General features: G+C 45.8%; 1 protein-coding gene across 1 annotated transcript in view; it reads right to left on the reverse strand.

The window, feature by feature from the left end:
- The window catches only part of LOC143989521 (uncharacterized), a 47,739-nt gene that overhangs the window by 19,585 nt on the left and 7,788 nt on the right, over nucleotides 1-20,366 (reverse strand). The window contains exon 7 of the mRNA XM_077489656.1: nucleotides 10,209-11,134. Within this exon, the coding sequence (XP_077345782.1) occupies nucleotides 10,209-11,134 (926 nt within the window). The remainder of the gene's footprint in view (nucleotides 1-10,208; nucleotides 11,135-20,366) is intronic.

Raw genomic sequence — 20,366 nt, forward strand, 5'->3', positions numbered from 1 at the left:
TGGATTTTGGGTGAGAGTTCCCACACTTTTTTCCCCAGGACTTGACCCCTGGGTAAACAGGACGCTGGTATGGGGTATGAAGGTGATCAGGACTTTGGTATGGGAAATGGAGGTGTTCAGGATGCTGGTATGGTGTATGGAAGTGATCAGGATGCTGGTATGGTGTATGGAGATGATCAGGACTTTGGTATGGAGACAATTTGGACACTGGTATGATGTATGAAGGTGGTCAGGACATTTTTATGGGGTATGGAGGTGATCAGGATGCTGGAATGGTGTATGGACGTGATCAGTACGCTGGTTTGGTGTATGGAGGTAAACAGGTCACTGGTATGGTGTATGGAAGTGATCAGGACGCTAGTATGGTGTATGGAGATAATCTGGATATTGGTATGGTGTATGGAAGTGATCAGGATGCTGGTATGATGTATAGAGGTGATCAGGACGCTTGTATGGTGTATGTCTTTTCTCATTTATATACTTGTATGGTGTATGGAGTTGATCAGGACGCTGGTATGGTGTATGAAGTTGATCAGGATATTGGTATGGTGTATGGAGGTGATCAGGATGCTGGTATGGTGTATGGAGTTGATCAGGATGCTTGTATGGTGGTGATCGGGAGGCTTGTATGGTGTATGGCTGTGATCAGGATGCTGGTATGATGTATGGAGGTGATTAGGACGCTTGTATGGGGTATGAAGGTGATCAGGACGCTTGTATGGGGTATGGAGGTGATCAGGATGCTGGTATGATGTATGGAATTGATTAGGATATTGGTATGGTGTATGGAGGTGATCAGGATGATGGTATGGTGTATGGAGTTGATCAGGACGCTTGTATGGTGTATGGAGGTGATCAGGACACTTGTGTGGTGTATGGAGTTGATCATGACACTGGTATGGTGTATGGAGGTGATCAGGATGCTTGTATGGTGGCACAACCCCTCTTTTGATTGGCTCCGTGCTGAGGTTCTCTCCTGGTCACCACAATGCAGTGAGACATGCTTCCTGAAGGTATCCAAGGTCCTGTCACCGCTTCACTCCCCTCCTTGCCAGAGGAGTACCGTGATTTCGGCGATGTCTTTGATAAAGGTCAAGGTGGTAGTTTGCCTCCACACCAGTCTTATGATTGCGCAATTGACCTTCAACCTGGTGCCAAACCTCCTCGTGGCCGGGTTTACCCTTTGTCGGTCTTGGAGGATAAGGCCCATGGAGGAGTATGTTGCTGACGCACTTTCTCAAGGTTTCATCCGCAAGTCCTCGTCTCCTGCTGGTGCTGGTTTCTTCTTTGTGAAAAAGAAGAGCGGTGAACTGAGACCTTGTATAGATTATAGGGGTCTCAATCGTGTCACGATTAAGAATGCCTACCCGATTCCATTGAGTACGGAGTTATTTGACCGCCTCAAGGGAGCAATGGTTTTCACAAAGCTTGACCTGAGAGGGGCATACAATCTCGTGCGCATTAAGGAGGGCGACGAGTGGAAAACTGCGTTTAATACCAGAACAGGCCATTATGAATACCTGGTAATGCCTTTTTGCCTTTGTAATGCCCCAGCAGTTTTCCAGGAATTTATTAACGATGTCCTCCGAGATTTGTCGCAATTGTGTGTGGTGGTTTATCTCGATGATATCCTCATATTTTCCAAGTCCCTTGAGAGCCACCACACAGATGTTTCTCGTGTACTTCAGAAACTAAGAGAGAACAATCTCTATTGTAAACTGGAGAAGTTCGAGTTCCATCGTGAACAGGTTACATTCCTGGGTTATGTAATTTCAACTGCTGGTTTTTCGATGGACCCAGAAAAACTTTCGGCAGTCCTAAGGTGGCCTCGACCCGTGGGTTTACGTCCTTTGCAGCGTTTCCTGGGCTTTCTCCTCTCTGGTCAAGCCTCTGACTGATATGACCAGCAAGGACGGTAACCCACAGAGTTGGTCTCCGGAGTCCATTAACGCCTTTGAGACTCTCAAGGCTGCCTTTGTTTCTGCTTCTGTGTTGGCACATCCTGATCCTACGTTGCCTTTTATCCTAGAAATTGATGCTTCTGAGACTGGAGTTGGCGCCCTCCGTCCTTACTCGGAGAGCGCTGTGCATCCGTGTGGCTACTTTTCCAAGAAATTGTCAATTGGTGAGTGCAATTATGAGACTAGCGACAGAGAGCTTTTAGCGATCATTTTAGCCCTGAAAGAATGGAGACATCTCCTTGAAGGTACCACTGTGCCCGTTCTTATTCTTACTGACCGTAAGACTTTCACATTCTTGTCTGAGGCTAAGCGACTCTCTCCCAGAAGGGCGCGATGGGATCTTTTCTTGTCGAGCTTTAATTACATTGTCTCATTCTTACCCGGTACTAAGAACGTAAGGGCTGATGCCTTGTCACAACAATTTTCCTCCACTTCCAAGTCGAAGTCGGTTCCGGTTCCTATGATTCCTCCTGATCGTATCTTAGCTACCGTTCGCACCAGTCTTACTTCTCTTTTGGGTGACAAAATTCTTGCTGCTCAGGTCCATGCTCCTCCTGATAAACCTTGTGACCGCTGCTTTGTCCCAGAGAGTCTCCGTACTGCATTTCTCCAGACTTATCATTCTCCCAAGGCAGCTGGCCATCCTGGGAAGAATCAACTCATTTGGGCCATCTCCCAACAATTCTGGTGGCCTAGTCTACGGGCTGATGTTGGTGTTACTGGTTTCGTAGCTGCCTGTCCCGTGTGTGCTCAGAGTAAGACTCCACGACACCTTCCAGTGGGCCTCCTACAACCCATACCCAATTGAGAGAGGTATGATTGGACTCACCTGTCTATGGATTTCATTGTGGAATTGCCCAACTCCCAAGGCAACACTGTTATCCTTATGGTGGTTGACCAGTTCTCAAAGATATGTCATTGTATTCCACTTAAGAAGTTGCCCACCTCTAAGGAACTGGCTTCCATTTTTGCTTGGGAGATCTTTCGCTTACATGGGCTACCCAAGGTGATAGGGGGTCTCGGATAGGGGAAGTCAGTTTGTCTCCCGGTTCTGGCGAGCCTTTTGTGCACAGTTGGAAGTCCAGCTTGCGTTCTCTTCTGCGTATCACCCGCAGTCTATTGGGGCTGCAGAACGAGCCAATCAGTCCTTGGGGCAATTCCTACATTGCTATATTTCTGACCATCATAACAACTGGTCTGACCTATTACCTTGGGCAGAGTTTGCTCACAACAGTGCCTTGAATTCTGCCTCCCGATTGTCTCCATTTATGGCGAATTATGGTTTCCAACCTTCCATGTTGCCTGAGTCATTTGTTCTGCAGAGTATTCCTGCATTAGAGGAGCATCTCCGTGGTCTTCGTTCCACTTGGGAGGAGGCTTTGTGTCATGCTAATGATAGATACAGACTCCATGCTGACCGCAGACGTCTGCCTGTGCCTTCCTACAAGGTTGGGGACAGGGTCTGGCTGTCATCTCGCAACCTCCAGCTTCGTGTTCCCTCACTGAAGTTTGCACCTTGGTTTATTGGGCCTTTCCGTATCCTTCGCAGGATTAACCCAGTAGCTTTCGCGTTGGAACTTCCTCCTTGTATGCGCATCTCAAATGTGTTTCATGTCTCCTTATTGAAACCGTTGGTCTGTAACCGATTTACCACCTCGGTGCCACGTCCTCACCCTATTCTGGTTGAGAACCATGAGGAGTATGAGGTACAATCCATTGTTGACTCCCGTAGGTTCCGTGGGCACACACAGTACCTGGTGCATTGGAAGGGGTACGGTCCGGAGGAACGCTCCTGGGTTTCATCTTCTGACGTACATGTCCCTGTCCTCCTCCGCGAGTTCCATAGATGGTTCCCCCTTAAGCCCGGTGGCCCTCCGAGGGAGAGGGGTCATGGGGGGGGGGGGTACTGTCAGGGCTGGCTTAGCCCCTCCTCCTCTGAGCTGGCCGCTCAGCTGTCGGCTAATTGCCAGCTCTCTTCTCTCGCCACAGTTACCAGCTGTTCCCGATGATGCTCGTCTGACCTGCCTATTTAAAGCCTTCCAGCTCATTTTTCCATTGCCTTCATGTTTGTCACATCACAAGGAATCATCTCCTGCTGTTTGTTTCAACACTGGCTTACTGACATCCCTCCTGGCTTCTTATCCTGCTTGCAGTTGCTCTCCTTGGATCCCTGACTTCTGGACTGGCTGATTACCCGATCTGGTTTATGAACTTTGGACTGGCTGACTACCCGATCTGGCTACTGGACTCTGGCTATGCTTGACTACGCTTTTTTCTATTTACCTTTTTATTTTTATTAATAAACAAGTGTGATTTGATTGTACTTCTGTCTCAGTCTGTTTCATTGTTCCTGACGGGTATATGGAGTTGATCAGAATGCTGGTATGGTGTATGGAGTTGATCAGGATGCTGGTATGGTGTATGGAGGTGATCGGGATGCTTGTATGGTGTATGGAGGTGATCAGGACGCTTGTATGGTGTATGGAGTTGATCAAGATACTGGTATGGTGTATAGAGGTGATCAGGACGCTGGTATGGTGTATGGAGTTGATCAGGATGCTTGTATGGTGTATGGAGGTGATCAAGACGTTGGTATGGTTCCCCTCCCCCCTCTTTGGCGGCAGACCGCCTTGGTATTGTATTGATAATGTTGTGGTGTTCGCGGTTCCTCCTCCTGAGTCCCCATGGCTACTGTGAACATTGTATCTTTTAATGTAAGGGGCCTTTACGCCCCAGGGAAGAGACACAATTTATATAGGGAACTGGACCGTTTGCGGGGGGACGTGGTCTTCCTTCAGGAGACCCACCTCACACAGACGACTCGAGTTAGGTTGCACTCACCACAGTACCCTACGTGGTACTACAGCCTCTCCGACATCTCTAAAGCCAAAGGTGTGGCCATCGGGATTCGCAGGGGAACCGCGTTCACGTTTGAGGAAATGTTGTGTGATCCTGCGGGACGTTTTCTGTTTCTGCGGGGCACCTTGGGCAGCATGCAGTGTACTTTGGCCACCTTATACTCCCCTAACAAAAACCAGGTGCGTTTTTTGGCTTCCACACTTAGCTCCCGGCGGAACTTTGCACGTGGATGCATTCTCCTAGCGGGCGATTTTAATGTTCCCTTGGAACCTACTCTGGACACCTCTAGGGGTGGTTCCTCGCTTTCCGGCAGGGGAATAAGGTATATACGTTCTCGACTCCATGACCTACAATTGATGGATGTCTGGAGAATTGCTCACCCGCGGGAAAGGGACTTTACCTACTTTTCCCCGGTGCACCAAACCTACTCTAGAATAGATTTATGCTTCATTGATCACCAACACCTTCCGCTCATAGTGAAGTCAAGCATTGACTCATCCCCCATTTCGGACCATGCTCCGATTTCCTTAACCATTAGCGTGGCGTCCATACCCCTGAAGGCCACTAACTGGAAGTTGAACGAGGACCTCATAGCCGAAGAGGCGGATAAAAAGGTGATGGGTGACAGTTTGGAGTTTTATTTTAAGACTAATGCCAGTCCTGAAGTTTCACCGGGAGTGCTCTGGGAGGCCCACAAGGTGTATATTAGGGGAAAGTTCATAGAATTGGGTTCTAGGAAAAAGAGGGAGCGCTTAACTCAACAGTCCAACTTGTTGCGTGACATTACTGACTTAGAACGCCGACATAAGTTGAACCAGACTCCGGCCCTTTTCCATGCCTTAACGGAAAAACGGGAGACCTTGAAGTCTCTCCTTCATTTAGATCACAAACGTCGCGCGCGGTTGGTAGCTCACCGTTTTTATGAGTAGGGCGATAGGCCCAGTAGACTGCTGGCTAATTCGGTGCGACAGCGGAAGAATGCGGTGTTTATTGCCAAAGTTAAGACCCCCTCGGGAGACTTGGTGTTCGAGACACCCCGTATAGCCAAGACATTCAGGGACTTTTACCAGCGCCTGTATCGGGTGCACCAGGGGGACCATGATAGAGAGGCTCGGGGACGCCTTATTGGGGACTACCTGGCCCGTGCCGCCCTCCCGAAACTCTCCGGGGAGGTTTTGGCTTCCTTGGAGGGGGAGTTGACGACTGCAGAGCTGCTGGGCGCCATGAAAGCTATGGCGCGCGGTAAGGCACCGGGTCCAGACGGCCTCACGGTATCGTATTATAGAGCGTACGCTGACATACTGTTGCCGTACTTGACCAGATATGCTAACGTGACCTCGGACGGCGGGGACCTTCGCCCGGAGACCACTCATGCACACATCACGGTATTACCCAAGGAGGGCAAGGACCCTAGTGACTGCGCGAGCTACCGTCCTATTTCGCTCTTGAATATAGATGCGAAGATTTATGCTAAAGCCATAGCGAATAGGCTGCTCCCCCTGGTGCCACAGTGGATTTCACGGGATCAGACAGGATTCATCCCCGGGAGGGAAGCGCGGGATAATTCCCTCCGCACACTCTCCTTAATGGCTTATGTGCGGCGGACTGCCCAGCCCACCCTGTTACTCTCCACGGATGCTGAGAAGGCGTTTGACAGGGTGGACTGGGACTTCCTTATGGCTACGCTGGCGCACCTGGGCATAGGTCCCACTTTGCGCTCCCAAATAGCGGCGTTGTACCACTGCCCCACAGCTCAGATACGGATTAACGGAACCCTTAGTGACCCCTTCACCCTATACAACGGCACTCGCCAGGGGTGCCCGCTCTCGCCGATTTTATTCGCGATATCCCTAGAACCATTTCTATCCCTTATTAGACAAAATCCGAATATACGTGGCGTCACCATAGGTACGACGGAACACAAATACGCGGCTTACGCGGACGATATTTTGTTCTACGTGCAACAGCCTCTGATCACCCTTCCAAATCTTATGTCCGAGTTTTCGGCCTACGGCGCGGTGTCAAACTTTAAAATCAATATGTCCAAATCGGAAATGTTAAACATCTCTGTACCCGCCAAACAGGTAGCCCATCTGAAAAAGAACTATCCCTTTAACTGGCAGCTGAGTTCCATGAAATATTTGGGCATTCACCTAACGCCCTCACTATCGTCCCTTTTCCGCGCTAACTTTCTGCCGTTGCTCAACACTCTTAGGTCCGATATCCAAAAGTGGTCCCAGCTACGACATTCTTGGCTGGGCAGAATTGGTCTGGTTAAGATGAACTTGCTGCCCAGGGTGCTCTTCATGTTGCAGATGGTCCCGTTTGGGATACCGGTGGGGTTTTTTACAATTTTGACATCTATGGTATACCGGTACATATGGAATAGGAGAAGGCCCAGGCTGAATAGAACACTCCTTATCCGCCCTAAGTGTAGCGGGGGTTTGGCTGTGCCGGACTTCAAGCTCTACTATAGGGCCGTTGTGTTGACCAGGCTCTCTGACTTGAAGTATTGCAAGGGCACGAAACTCTGGGTAAATGTGGAAACAGATCTTTGTGGAGCTGAACCTTCCACGCTGATGTGGATACGGAGGAAGTTCCGGACCCTTTTGCCTACCACGTCCCCACTTACACACTCCTCCTTGATGGTATGGGACTCTATCTGTAAGAGGTATGGCTGGCTGTATAACTCCCCCCTGATGCCCTTGGTGGGTCACAATTTTTTCCCACCGGGTAACATGGACCCTCAGATTCACCCGTGGCGGCTGGGCACTAATACCTATCTACATCAGTTCACCGGCCCATCCGGGGTGCTACCTCTTTCTTCCATCATGGGTGACTCATCCATTTCCTACATGGATCGCTGGAAACATCATCAACTGTTGAACTTTGTTCGCATGCTCCCAAAGCCACTGCGCACCCCGGCGGAGCTTACACCTGTGGAAACCGCATTTGCTGAACCTGACCCGATTGAGCGGCCGGTTTCGTACTTCTATCAGGCCTTGCTGTCCCTCACTTCTACGGGTACCCCCTCCTTCCTACGGTACTGGGAAAGGGAACTACAAATGGCGCTGTCTCCGTCCCAGCAGTCACAAATCCTAACACTGGCTCATGCCTCCTCTGGATCCTCTAAGACATCAGAAATGGCGTATAAACTTTTGACCAGATGGCACTACACACCGGTTGTTTTACATAGGTTCTCTCCCCAGTCCTCCCCACTCTGTTGGCGGGAGTGCGGGGAGGTAGCCACTCATGCCCATATTTGGTGGTACTGCCCGAGGATCCGCCCATTCTGGCTGGCGATCTTATACACAATTAAAGAAATCCAGGGGTGGGAGGTACCCAATGACCCGTGGTATGTTCTGTTCCATTGCACGGGGAGGCCGACAGGCTCCTACAAGAGGTCGATTACACCACATCTCTTAAACGCTGCTAAAACCCTTATTCCTCAGTTTTGGAAGCTGAAGACGATCCCCACCCTCCGGCGTTGGTTGCTCAACGTGGATACCACATATTACATGGAGGATATGACTCTTTCCCTCCGGGGTAAATCTGAGTTGTCAACAAAGATCTGGGCCTGTTGGGTTGCCTTTAAATATTCCTCGAGTTATGCAGCCATAATGTCTCAACCAGAGTGAGGTGAACATGACGCTTGTTCTTACTATGTTTACTGTTATTTTGCAATAGGTTGTCTGACGGTGGTCTGCCCCCTCCCCCCCCCCCCCCCCTTCTCCCCTCCCCGCCCCCCCTCCCTTCTTTCTCTTTCTCTCTCTCTTTCTGCTTATTTTCCCTTTCCTTTACTCCCCTTCTAATTCTGTCTACTATATTTCCTCTTTTATAATGGAAGAGGTGGGTGTATATTTCTGTGCCCATGTAACTAAAGTTATAATGTTGATGATCTTGCTATTGGTTTCTACATTGATCGTTAGGCTCTGTACACGCTTCTCTTCTTTAATAAACATTAATAAAAAAAATAAATAAAAAAAAGACGTTGGTATGGAGTATGGCAGTGTTACTATGAGCACTGGGACAGGTGACAGGGGGCGGGTTGCACTGTTTATTTATATTATACTGGGGACAGTGATCAGGGGCACTGGGGCATGCTGACACTACCGTCTGTGAGTGTACATTGAGGGTGATGGGCAGGGTACACTCACAGGCTGCAGCATTGGTTCTCTCTGTTCTCACAGCTGATCTGTGCAAGAACTGAGAGAATCGATGTTTACATTCGGTTTCCATTGAGTATTTTATGACTGGACATTTACGTCTCCTGACATTTAGAGGGTCCATTAAAAAAAAACTTCATAGCAATTCATCTGATAAAAGTGCAGGTTTCTTCTGTGTGACTGGAGGTAAAAAAAAAACAAAAAAAAAAAATCATGCCTGAAATAGTAAACTAAAACCTCGTACACACGGTACAATTGTTGGCAGGGGATTGTCTGTTAACGGACTGTTGTCCTAAAATCTTACCGTTAGTACCCTCCTTTTGATAATTGTTGTCCAATTTTTGGCCAACAAATGTTGGATGGCAGGCTAATAAATTTTCAGCGGACAACGGTTTGACAATCGTATGGTCAGTACACAAATCCGTCACACAAAAGTCGAAAGTACAAACACACATGCTCGGAATCAGTGCTCACCAAACACGAAAATTAGCAGACGGGGCCCAAAGAGTGGAGCTCAAGAGCTGAAATTCCTTGTACTACGTCACTACATTTGTGTTTGTTGGCCGACAATTGTGTACCGTTAGTATGCAAGACAAGATCCTGGGACACCCTGAAGAAAAAAATCAGACGCTCGGTTGGCCAACAATCGTACCGTGTGTAGAGAGGCTTAAGGGGTCGATAAGTAGAACATTTTTTAGACATGTGGGACAAGCCTTTGCCCAGCTGTAATCAATTCAGGTCATAGTATAATTAACACAGTGCTTTCCTATAATAGTCAGCTCCTTCTAAAGGCCATAATGGTGTATTTTTCCTGAAATACCTCCATCAGGAAAAATAGAGCAATACCGCATCATGGCTACAGATGGAGCCAACGGTCATAGGAAATCACCGCATGAAATAAAAGGAATCCAATGTTACCAAATGGATGAGTGAATGCTGCTCACATTTGTTTAACTCATATTTAAAAAAAAAAAAAATAAGCGTTTGTGAAAGCTTACACCACAAAAAGTACTCAGCCAACAACAGGCAATGACTCCATTTTTATTTTTTTACTGCTATCAATGGAAAACACAGTACAATACTTCATCCAGGTCTTTGGTGAGCTCCTTATGAACTGTTTCTTACATGATGAAGATCAGCCATGGAGTATATCTGAGGAGTATATCAGGGTGTGTTTCTCCCCCGTGTGAGATCTCTGATGTTGGTAAAGACTGTACTTCACTGAAAAACATTTCCCACACTCAGGACAGGAATACGGCTTCTCCCCCGTGTGAGATCTCAGATGTATGTTAAGATTGTACTTCTCTGCAAAACGTTTACCACACTCAGGACAGGCATACGGCTTCTCCCCCGTGTGAGATCTCTGATGTCTGTAAAGATGAGACTGGTTTAAGAAACATTTCCCGCACTCAGAACAAGGAAACGGCTTCTCGCCTTTGTGCAATCTCTGATGAATAAAAAAATTGGACTTCTGTGAAAAACATTTTCCGCACTCAGGACAGGAATACGGCTTCTCACCTTTGTGCAACCTTTGATGCATATAAAAATTGGCCTTCTGTGCAAAACATTTTCCGCACTCGGGACAGGAATACGGCTTCTCACCTTTGTGCAATCTCTGATGAATATAAAGATTGGACTTATGTGAAAAACATTTTCCGCACTCAGGACAGGAATACGGCTTCTCACCTGTGTGAACTCTCTGATGTTTGTTAAATTCAGACTTGTCTGAAAAACATTTTCCACACTCAGGACAGGAATATGGTTTCTCCCCCGTGTGAGATTTCTGATGTCTGTAAAGACCGGACTTTTGTGAAAAACATTTCCCGCACTCAAGGCAGGAATGTGGCTTCTCTCCTGTGTGAGATATTTTATGTTCATTAAGTCTGGATTTAGAAGGAAAACACTTCCCACACTCAGCACAGGAAAACCTCTTCTCTGTTGGAAGGACGGCACCGTCCCTCACAGTCTGAGGTTCCTCAGGATAAGAGGAATACGATGGTCCATCTACACTGTGTGGTGCCGGATGGACATTTGAGGTAGTCGGGTTTTCTCCTGGACTATACTGTGTGATGTCCTCATCTTCTACTTTACAGTCTGGAGACAAAGTGAGACAATCCTCTGAGGTTTTCCTCATCTCCCGTCCATCTACTAAAATAGAAATAAAAAGATTATTAATAGACATGAGCTGATTGGTTCCCCTAAACCAGGACTCCGCCCACATCAGGCAGCTTTGTCTCTGAGGATCTTACAATTCCCCCCTCAAGGTAACTAGTAAATGGGTCCTCTGATCTCCTACCAGATCATTTCTTTATTCATGGACCTTAGTCAGAGAGTGAGGAAACAACGAGAACTGTCTTTTATAGGAGTGACAGTGATGAGGGGATTATAGGACGAGTGTCCCCTCCCCCTCTATCACTCATTGCCATCTTCCCAACACAAGAAGTCCTGCACTTCCTTTTTTAGTCCATGATTTAGTCATGAATAACAGCGGGGCTGAGCCCCACCAGAGGTCAGAGAGTGAGGATGGGGGGAGAACAACCAAGATGAAGACTGGACTCATCCTGAAGACCCCCATCATTGGGTTATCGACTCCTCCCTCATTATCACTTTTTCTGTTTAAAATCATAAAGCTTGAGGATGTTATCACATTATTATCACCATGTAAAAGCCTGTGCTCCAATCAAGTCATCGGATATAAAATTTTCAGCTGGTAGAAAATGGGTGTAACAAAAGAGAATACGTATTATGTTTATATATAGCAGTGGGTAGAGAGCAGAAGTCAGGACTACAACATATTGTATAGAATACAGAAGTTAGGACTACAGTATGTAGTATCAGACCTTACGTAATGTACAATGTAGAGTATAAAGTGCAGGGGGTCAGAAGTATGTAACATATTCTACAAGACACAGACTATATAGTATCAGAAATAGGCAATGTACATGTATCGACCTGCCCTAGGCTGGATACATTTCGTTTGCTGCTCCACTGAGTACAGCAGAGTCCAATCTATTTTCTATGTCTGGTCAGATCTCCCCAAGTCTGGTGGTTGATTGTGCCTGCCTGCCACTGGAAGAAGCTTACAGAAATAGAATAGAAGGGTCAGCCACTGTATTAAGAATACTTACCTGGATTTAGCCAATCCCTGGGAGGGAGTTCCCACAAGGTGGCTGGGGGGAAAATAAAATGTTTGTGAGGAGGACTGTTCAGAACTCTCTCAGTCCTAAGACCTCTATCCATGGGAGTCGGCCTGTGTTACTCAAGAGCTGTTGAGGTCAGGCCTCAGCATCATTGCAATCCAGTACAGGACACCATACAGCACCAGATGGCATCAGGTCAGGGAGACCACAGAGATAGCCATGTAACAATTCTGGCATCCAGCCATAGACCACAGGCTGTAACATCCAAACCAGCAATTGGGTCTTGAAGACCAACAGTAATTACCAATAGACGACATCATCCGTGTGTGTATTATATATATCTCCCCTTACGGTGCTGAAAGTGATGCGATGTGGAAGGAAACATTAATACAATAAATGAGAATCTGCCTATAAGAATGTACCATCCATCGTGCAATATACCTCCCATCCAGTCGTTTCTCTCTATATAGACATATTACAACCTACAGACCAGTTTTTGCTGTTTAAGGCCCCGATGAAGGGGAAACGCGTTAGCCCTTTATTCATTTATCCCTTGTATGGGCATCAATTCATACTATTTTATCAAAATGAGAACACTGCCATATATTTATTCATGAACGCGTTGTATTTTCCCTGGAATTTGTTTGGAATAAACTTTTTTATCTTGATTAATGCATCCGGCCACTTGCCTTCCTTCTTCCTTTTTCGTACATAGCCTCTTGGACTTCCCCTAGTCAGACTAGGCAGCGGGCATGCATGATCACTCTGTCAGTGCTGGGCTCAGCCCTTCCTTCTCTGAGCTGGCCACTCAGCTGTCGGCTAATTGCCAGCTCCCATCTCTCCACAGTTACTGAGCTGTTGTTGATACTGCTCTTCAGTCCTGCCTACTTAAGCCGTCCAGTCCAGAGGAGCTCTGCCTTCACCTTGGTCACATCACAAGAAACTCCTGTGTTCATGTTTAAAGACTAGCTTTGCTGACATTACTTCTGGCTCCAGATCCTGCTTGCTGTTCCACTACTTTGATCCCTGACTTCTGGCTTGGCTAACTATCCATTCCGGTTACTGAACTTTGGCTATGTTTTGACTACGTTTGTTCTTTTTACTTTATTAGAGTATTTAACCCCTTCCCGCCGAGCGTACGCAGATCTGCGTACTCGGCTTCCGGGGGGTATACCGGGATGATGCCCGCACCTGCAGGCATCATCCCGGTGCCGTTTTGTTCAGCGGGCGATTGGCTTTCCAGCCATAACAACCGATGCGGCTAAAAGCCGCTCGGCTGTTATGCCGGAGGAGCGGGAGGGGACGTCCCCCCCTCCCGCCGCCTCTCGCCGCTGTTACCGGTGCTCCCGCTCGATCGGGAGCACCGATCAGTGGTCCGACGCCTCCGGCTGCTGCGGAGGAACTGGAACGAAGCCATAATCGGCTTAGTTCCAGTCTCCTCATCGTAAACACGGAAGCGACGTCATGACGTCACTTCCCGTTTACTCGGCTGCCAATGGCGCCGGTTTTAAAAAAATATCCGGTATTCAGAATCGCCGTTTTCGGCGATCTGAATACATTGAAGTGTAAAGGAGGGGTGGGGGGTCTTTTAGACCCCCGATCCCTCCATAAAGAGGACCTGTCACCACCTATTACTGTCACAAGGGATGTTTACATTCCTTGTGACAGCAATAAAAGTGATAAAATTTTTATTTTATTTTTTAAAACAATTTAGTCGTTTTAAAATAAATAAAATAAATAAAAAAATAAAAAAAAAAATTTCAAAGCGCCCGCCGTCCCCGCGAGCTCGCGAAGCAAAGAAAACGCATACGGAAGTCGCGCCCGCGTATGTAAACGGTGTTCAAATCACACATGTAAGGTATCGCCGCGATCGTCAGAGCGAGAGCAATAATTCTAGCAGTAGACCTCCTCTGTAACGCTAACCTGGTAACCGTAAAAAATTTTTAAAGCGTCGCCTATTGAGATTTTTAGGTACCGTACTTTGTCGTCAATCTACAAGTGCGCACAATTATAAAGTGTGACATGTTTGGTATCTATTTACTCGGCGTAACATTATCTTTCACATTACGCAAAAAAATTGGGCTAATTTTACTGTTTTGTTTTTTTTTTATTCATAAAAGTGTCCCTTTTCCCAAAAAGTTGCGTTTAAAACACCACTGCGCAAATACCGTGTGACATAAAATATTGCAACAATCGCCGTTTTATTCTCTAGAGCCTCTGCTAAAAAAAATATATATATAATGTTTGGGGGTTCCAAGTAATTTTCTAGCAAAAAATATGGATTTTAACTTGTAAACACCAAATTCCAAAAATAGGCTTAGTCATGAAACGGTTAAACAAGTGTTAGAAAAGTTTTAAATGTTTATTCTGTGACTATTAGAAAAACAATAGTCCTGAGACTGATTTGTTAAAAAACTTACTTCTGAGCACATTATTGTACTAACTCATTGTATTGTTTTGTCCTAATTAACTCCATAGTAAGTTGTAGAATCATTAGATTTAACTAAATATGATAGCCTAAGAATGTACGGGAATATGGATAGCTAATAAAGGTACTAGTTCGTACCATGACAAACGTTATTTATGTTCCCTCAGCCAATAGAAGCACAGAGATGTTATTCTTATGGGGTATGTGAGGGCGGGACACGGTCTTTTGGGAGACATTTTTCTTCAGCTTTCGTCCTGTAAGCATGTCTCTCTGTTGTGGGCCACATCAGAAATAAATTTTCCTGCTTCTCAGACTACCCGGAGTTTTTACTGATCACAAGGGAAATTCCTAACATTTTTGGTCTTTCGAGCCAGGAGCAACACGCTGGTTTTCAGATCAGACTGCCCCTACAACACTTCGGTGAGTATTGGACTTTGAAGCTCACCGACCGATTTATAAGTCCCCCCAATCAAAGTTATTGGTGAAAAAGGGGCAGGGGCAAGAAAGATCTGGATTCCACTGTCTGTTTCCGAACCTTGTGTGATCCAGTCCAGGTGTTTGAGAGGTAAGATAATTTAAATTATTCTTAATTCTTTCTAAGAGTCTTTTCTTCTCTCTTTGCTTCTGGTTTAATGTGTTGTAATTGCCGACATTGGTATTGATCGTATAATATCTAGATGATCCAGTGCTCGTAGACAGAGACACTTGGGGACGTTGTCTAAGGTAAAAAATTACGTCGCCCGCTGTCCGGACAGATAACAAAAAGATTTGTGGTATACCGAATGTCAGAGGTTGAATGCCTGACTATTTATTTTAAGCGCTGTTTAGTTAAGTGATCTAAAAAGATCGCAAGGCTAATATTTTTTTTTCTCCTTTCTCAGTGTGTTAACTTTCTCTTTTCTCATGTTTAACTTTTCTGTTGATGTTGCAAGCTCATTGAATAACGGTACTGCTGAGATACGTTTTAATTATTTTCTAATTCTCCCTATAGTGTGGGGAGTGTTGATGTTTATATTCTTCTTATATTCCTTTTGTTACCGTGAACCGAGAGTCACTATTCCAGTGTTTTATAGGTTAATGAGAGACCAGACAGACACTGACAATGGGGAGTAACCTTTGTAAGAGAATATCTTGTGCTTGTTTATGCTGTTGTGTCCCTGAGGTGCCGTTAGAAGGTGATAAGAAATTTATGCATAGCAATGACCCAAAGTCTGTTCAATACTGTGCTAAGTGGGAGAGGAAGTTTGGATTTAATGGTAAATTAACTGTGAAAGGGTGTCAGGAGTTGGTGGATAAGCTGAAGTTGTTAGGACCTAAAGATCGAAAAAAGTATGGGTTAAAAATGGCTGAGTATTGGCTTCAGCATGCTAAAATTAGGGTAGAAGGGAAAAGAACAAAGGAAAAATGCCAAGCCCAATTGCCCCTAGTGGACAAAGAGGATGATCTCATCTGTTATACCCAGAGACCACCTCCCTATAATGGTCCTCCCCCTCAGGTGCAAGTAACTGCCCAGAGTAACACCTTCCCTGTGACATCCACCCCTGTCAAAGGAACCACCTCTGAACAAAACCCCAACTCCACTTCCTCAATCTCTCCAGACAGTAGTTCAGTCCTGGAGATGAACAGATCGATCCTTGAAACATTAACTGACGCCATAACTCATGCACTAGGTGCCCCAGCAGGAGCCAAGAGACTAAGTAAACCTCCTATTAGGTATGGTGTGGAGGACGGTGAGGAATACCCCTTGATAGAGGTCCCAAACCCAAGGGGAGGACAGAATGATGCACTGGGCCAGCCATATCCCTTGACTATGACTGTTTTTCGACCATGGACTGACAGTGATATACAAAAGGCTACAGAACACATAAAACATCCAAAATTAGGTCCAGCTGAATTCATTGAAAACATAGAGGGATTACGGAACAGTTATAAATTGAATGGGGTGGAAGTAGAGAGAGCCCTGAGGAGAGTATTAGGATCAGATTGGGCTTCGGTAAAGGGGGATTGGGACCCCTGCGCCCCAGCAAATGCACATGGACGGGGGGATCCATTGCCTCCAGAAAGCCCAGACTTAGGAAACAGGTTGACTGCCCTACTGAACAGATGCCAGCTTAGATAGGTACAACGGACTGATTGGCAAAAAATAAATATGACAGTACAAGAAGATAAAGAAAGTGTCAGTGACTACCTAAATAAATTACGAGAGATTTTTAGAGTGTTCTCCGGGCTCCCCGAAGCTGAAGATGTGAATAGTGCATATCAGCAACAGCTAAAGATTGCTTTTTTAAATGGATTGAAACAGGATCATAAGGATTACATTGTTAAAAACATGGTTACTTACCGAACTGCATCAGTTTTAGATGTTTTACAATATGCTAAGCATTCTGAGAAGTATTTGAAAGCAAAAGCAAAAAAGAATGTGAAAGTAAAGGTTTTTATGCAAGGTGATGAAGGAGAGGAGGATGCAGAAGAGTACACTGCTGAGGCAGAACAAGAGGGGTCTCATAGAGGGAGAGGCACAGGTAGTTTTAGAGGAAGGAACAGTTTTAGAGGAAGAGGAAGGGGTAGAGGACAATGGAGGAATAAAGAATGGGTGGAAAGAAGGGAATGTTGGGATTGTGGAAAAAAGGGACATTTGGCTAGGGACTGCCCTGAGGGGCCAGGCCCTCACAAATCGGATTGACTAGAAACAGTATGTGTGAGCCACCTGGAAAAGATAGGGTATGTTGAAAGCTTACCACAGGTCGAGTTAATGGTGGAGAGACAATGTGTACAGTTTTTAGTGGATTCTGGCGCCTCTAGGACCTTAATTCACCCTGCAGATGCGCCCCATATTGATAAATCTACAAAATCTATTTTGGTACAAGGAGTAAGTGGAAAATTGGTGAGGGAATTACTGTCTGAGTATGTCACCATTGAGGAACCAGAGACAGGGGTTAAAATCACAACCAGAGTGATCTTATCTACTGTCTGCCCTGTGAATCTCTTGGGTAGAGACCTAATGTCAGCCATGTGCATGTCAGTCAGTGCACAAAATAATGGGTTTGCAGTCCAGGTAGGACAGGGACCCATTAACCCAATAGAAGATACACACTACTATTACTCCTTAGATGTGTATATGAAAGACAAGGAGACAGTTGATACTGTTGACAAAATGATTAATTACGCTGAAACTGTGATGGAAGGGAGGACAGTGGATTTACAGACACCAAATAGAGTTCACTGCACAATGTATTTTAAGAGAACACCAGGGCCTGATAGGTATTATGCCTCCAGATTTTTCTTAAAGAATGAAGTTACCCTGCAATTAACCAATGTTTACTGGAGTGTTGAGGGATTCTGTGTATCAGCATGTTGTATACCCCCCGAAGAACAGGTTCTGTTTAGGGAAATTGCCCCACATCTATCCTTAGCTAAACCTAAAAGCCGAGATTGGAAAGATGTAGGAGAGTTTGTGAAGGAATGTCAAGACCTAAGAGATTGGGCTCCTGTGGGCCTACCTGATTTATACAAAAGTAAGTCGACAGGTTATTTCTGTCACAAACCCTTGGGACACGAAATCATTACAACACCCTCAGCACACATGTGGGCTGCAGGAACTGAATGATACTTGGCACAAGAGGATCATCTGTTAGATGGGCTTCCAGAGACACTGTGGACTAGAGGTCCAGCAGATGTAGGACTCATAAAAGGAGTCCAACCAGTAACCATCACTCCAAAATCACACTACAGACCCCACCTTAGACAATACCCCCTTAAGAAGGAAGCAGAGGAGGGTATAGCCCCTGTAGTAGATGAACTTTTAAAAACTGGGGTGATTATTCCATGTCCTGACAGGCCTTGCAATACTCCTCTTTTCCCTGTTAAGAAGGCTCCGCCTTCTACAGGCTGGAGAATGACACAAGATCTCCAAGCTGTTAACCAGGCAGTTATACCAAGAGCTCCTGTGGTACCAGATCCACACACATTACTGAATGATTTAGATCCAGGGAATGAATTCTTTTCTGTGATTGATATAAGTAATGCCTTCTTTAGTATTCCGGTGCACCCCGACCATCAATTTTGGTTTGCCTTCACCTACAGGGGAAAAAGGTACACCTTCACCAGACTGCCCCAGGGCTATTGTGAGTCCCCTACCATCTTTTCACAAGCAATGTCCTCAAACTTGGCTCAGTTTATACCCCCAGGGGGAAGCCAGCTCCTCCTCTATGTAGACGATATCTTAGTGGCGTCTTCCACAGAGGAGGTTTGTAGGGCTGATACAATGGCTCTGTTATATTTTCTCCATGATCAAGGGCATAAGGTAAATAGAGCTAAACTTCAGTTGTGGCAACAGCAGGTCAAATACTTGGGGTACAACATCTCAAAAGAAGGTCGGCACCTGGATGAGGAGAGAATACGAGCACTCCTCCAGCTGCCAAAACCAAAGACAAAGAAACAAATGATGTCCTTTCTGGGTATGACAAATTTCTGTAGAGCCTGGATTCCTGGGTATTCAATACTGACGGCCCCATTGCTACAGGCAATATATGGGAGCCCGATGGCCCCCCAGGATGCTATAAAATGGAGTGAGGAAACAGAGACTGCTTTTACTGACATAAAACAAGTCCTTTCTAGCTCATCAGTGTTAGCCTTACCAAATTATGACAAACCTTTTGAACAAACAGTGGACTCAAGGGAAGGTCACATGACATCAGTACTTACACAGTCACATGGTGGCCACCAGAGGCCGATTGCCTACTACTCTACAAAGTTAGACAGTGTAACTAGAGCACTTCCACCCTGTGTACAGGCAGTGGTCGCTGCAGCTGAAGCAGTCAAGGCCTCAGCATCTATAGTGCTGTATCACACACTGACTCTCAAGGTACCACATGCAGTGTCTGTTATCCTGTTACAGCAAAAGATATCACATTTGAGCCCAGCACGACACCTTTCCTGTATGACAATACTCTTGACACAACCTCACTTAACAATACAGAGGTATACTACATTAAACCCATCCACGCTACTACCACTTCCTACTGACGGGTATAAACATGACTGCACTGTTGCCATCGCTGAAAAGGTACTGCCACGAAGTGATCTGAAAGATGTACCATTATCTAACCCTGACATGATACTTTTTGTTGATGGTTCTAGTAAGAAAAATCCAGATGGCACAAATGCAACAGGATATGCAGTAGTGACACAGGATGAGATTTTGGAAGCGGGGCCACTACCAAAACATTATTCAGCACAAGTTGCAGAACTTGTAGCATTGACAAGAGCATGTATACTGTCAGAAGGAAATCTGTAACCACATACACTGACAGTCAATATGCCTTTTCAACAGTGCATGTTTTCGCACAACAATGGAAAAACAGGGGGATGGTCACCTCCAGTGGTAAACCAATTTCACATACGGACTTCATTTTAGAACTCCTAGATGCAATACAGTTACCAAAAAAGCTTGCAATCTGTAAATGTCAAGCACATACAAAATATACGGACCCCATCTCAAAGGGAAATAAAAGGGCAGATGAAGCTGCCAAAATAGCGGCACAAGAAACACATAAAATAATGACAGAACAGGAAATCATAGTGATAGATCATACAGTCCTTACTGATATGCAGCAAAATGCCCCCCCTGGGGAAAAACAATATTGGAAAACAAAGGGTTGCACAATAATTGATGACATTTACACATCACCTGAAGGGAAACCGGTATTACCAAAATCTTTATTTAGGTATGCAGCAGTATTGACACATGGAGTAACGCATGTGTCAAACAGGGGGATGACTGAGATGTTAAATAAAGTATGTACAGCCTATG

Source organism: Lithobates pipiens, unplaced genomic scaffold, assembly GCF_037356315.1.
Source record: "Lithobates pipiens isolate NorthernLeopardFrog02 unplaced genomic scaffold, aLitPip1_a1.2 Scaffold_18, whole genome shotgun sequence".
In the NCBI taxonomy this organism is placed as follows: domain Eukaryota; kingdom Metazoa; phylum Chordata; class Amphibia; order Anura; family Ranidae; genus Lithobates; species Lithobates pipiens.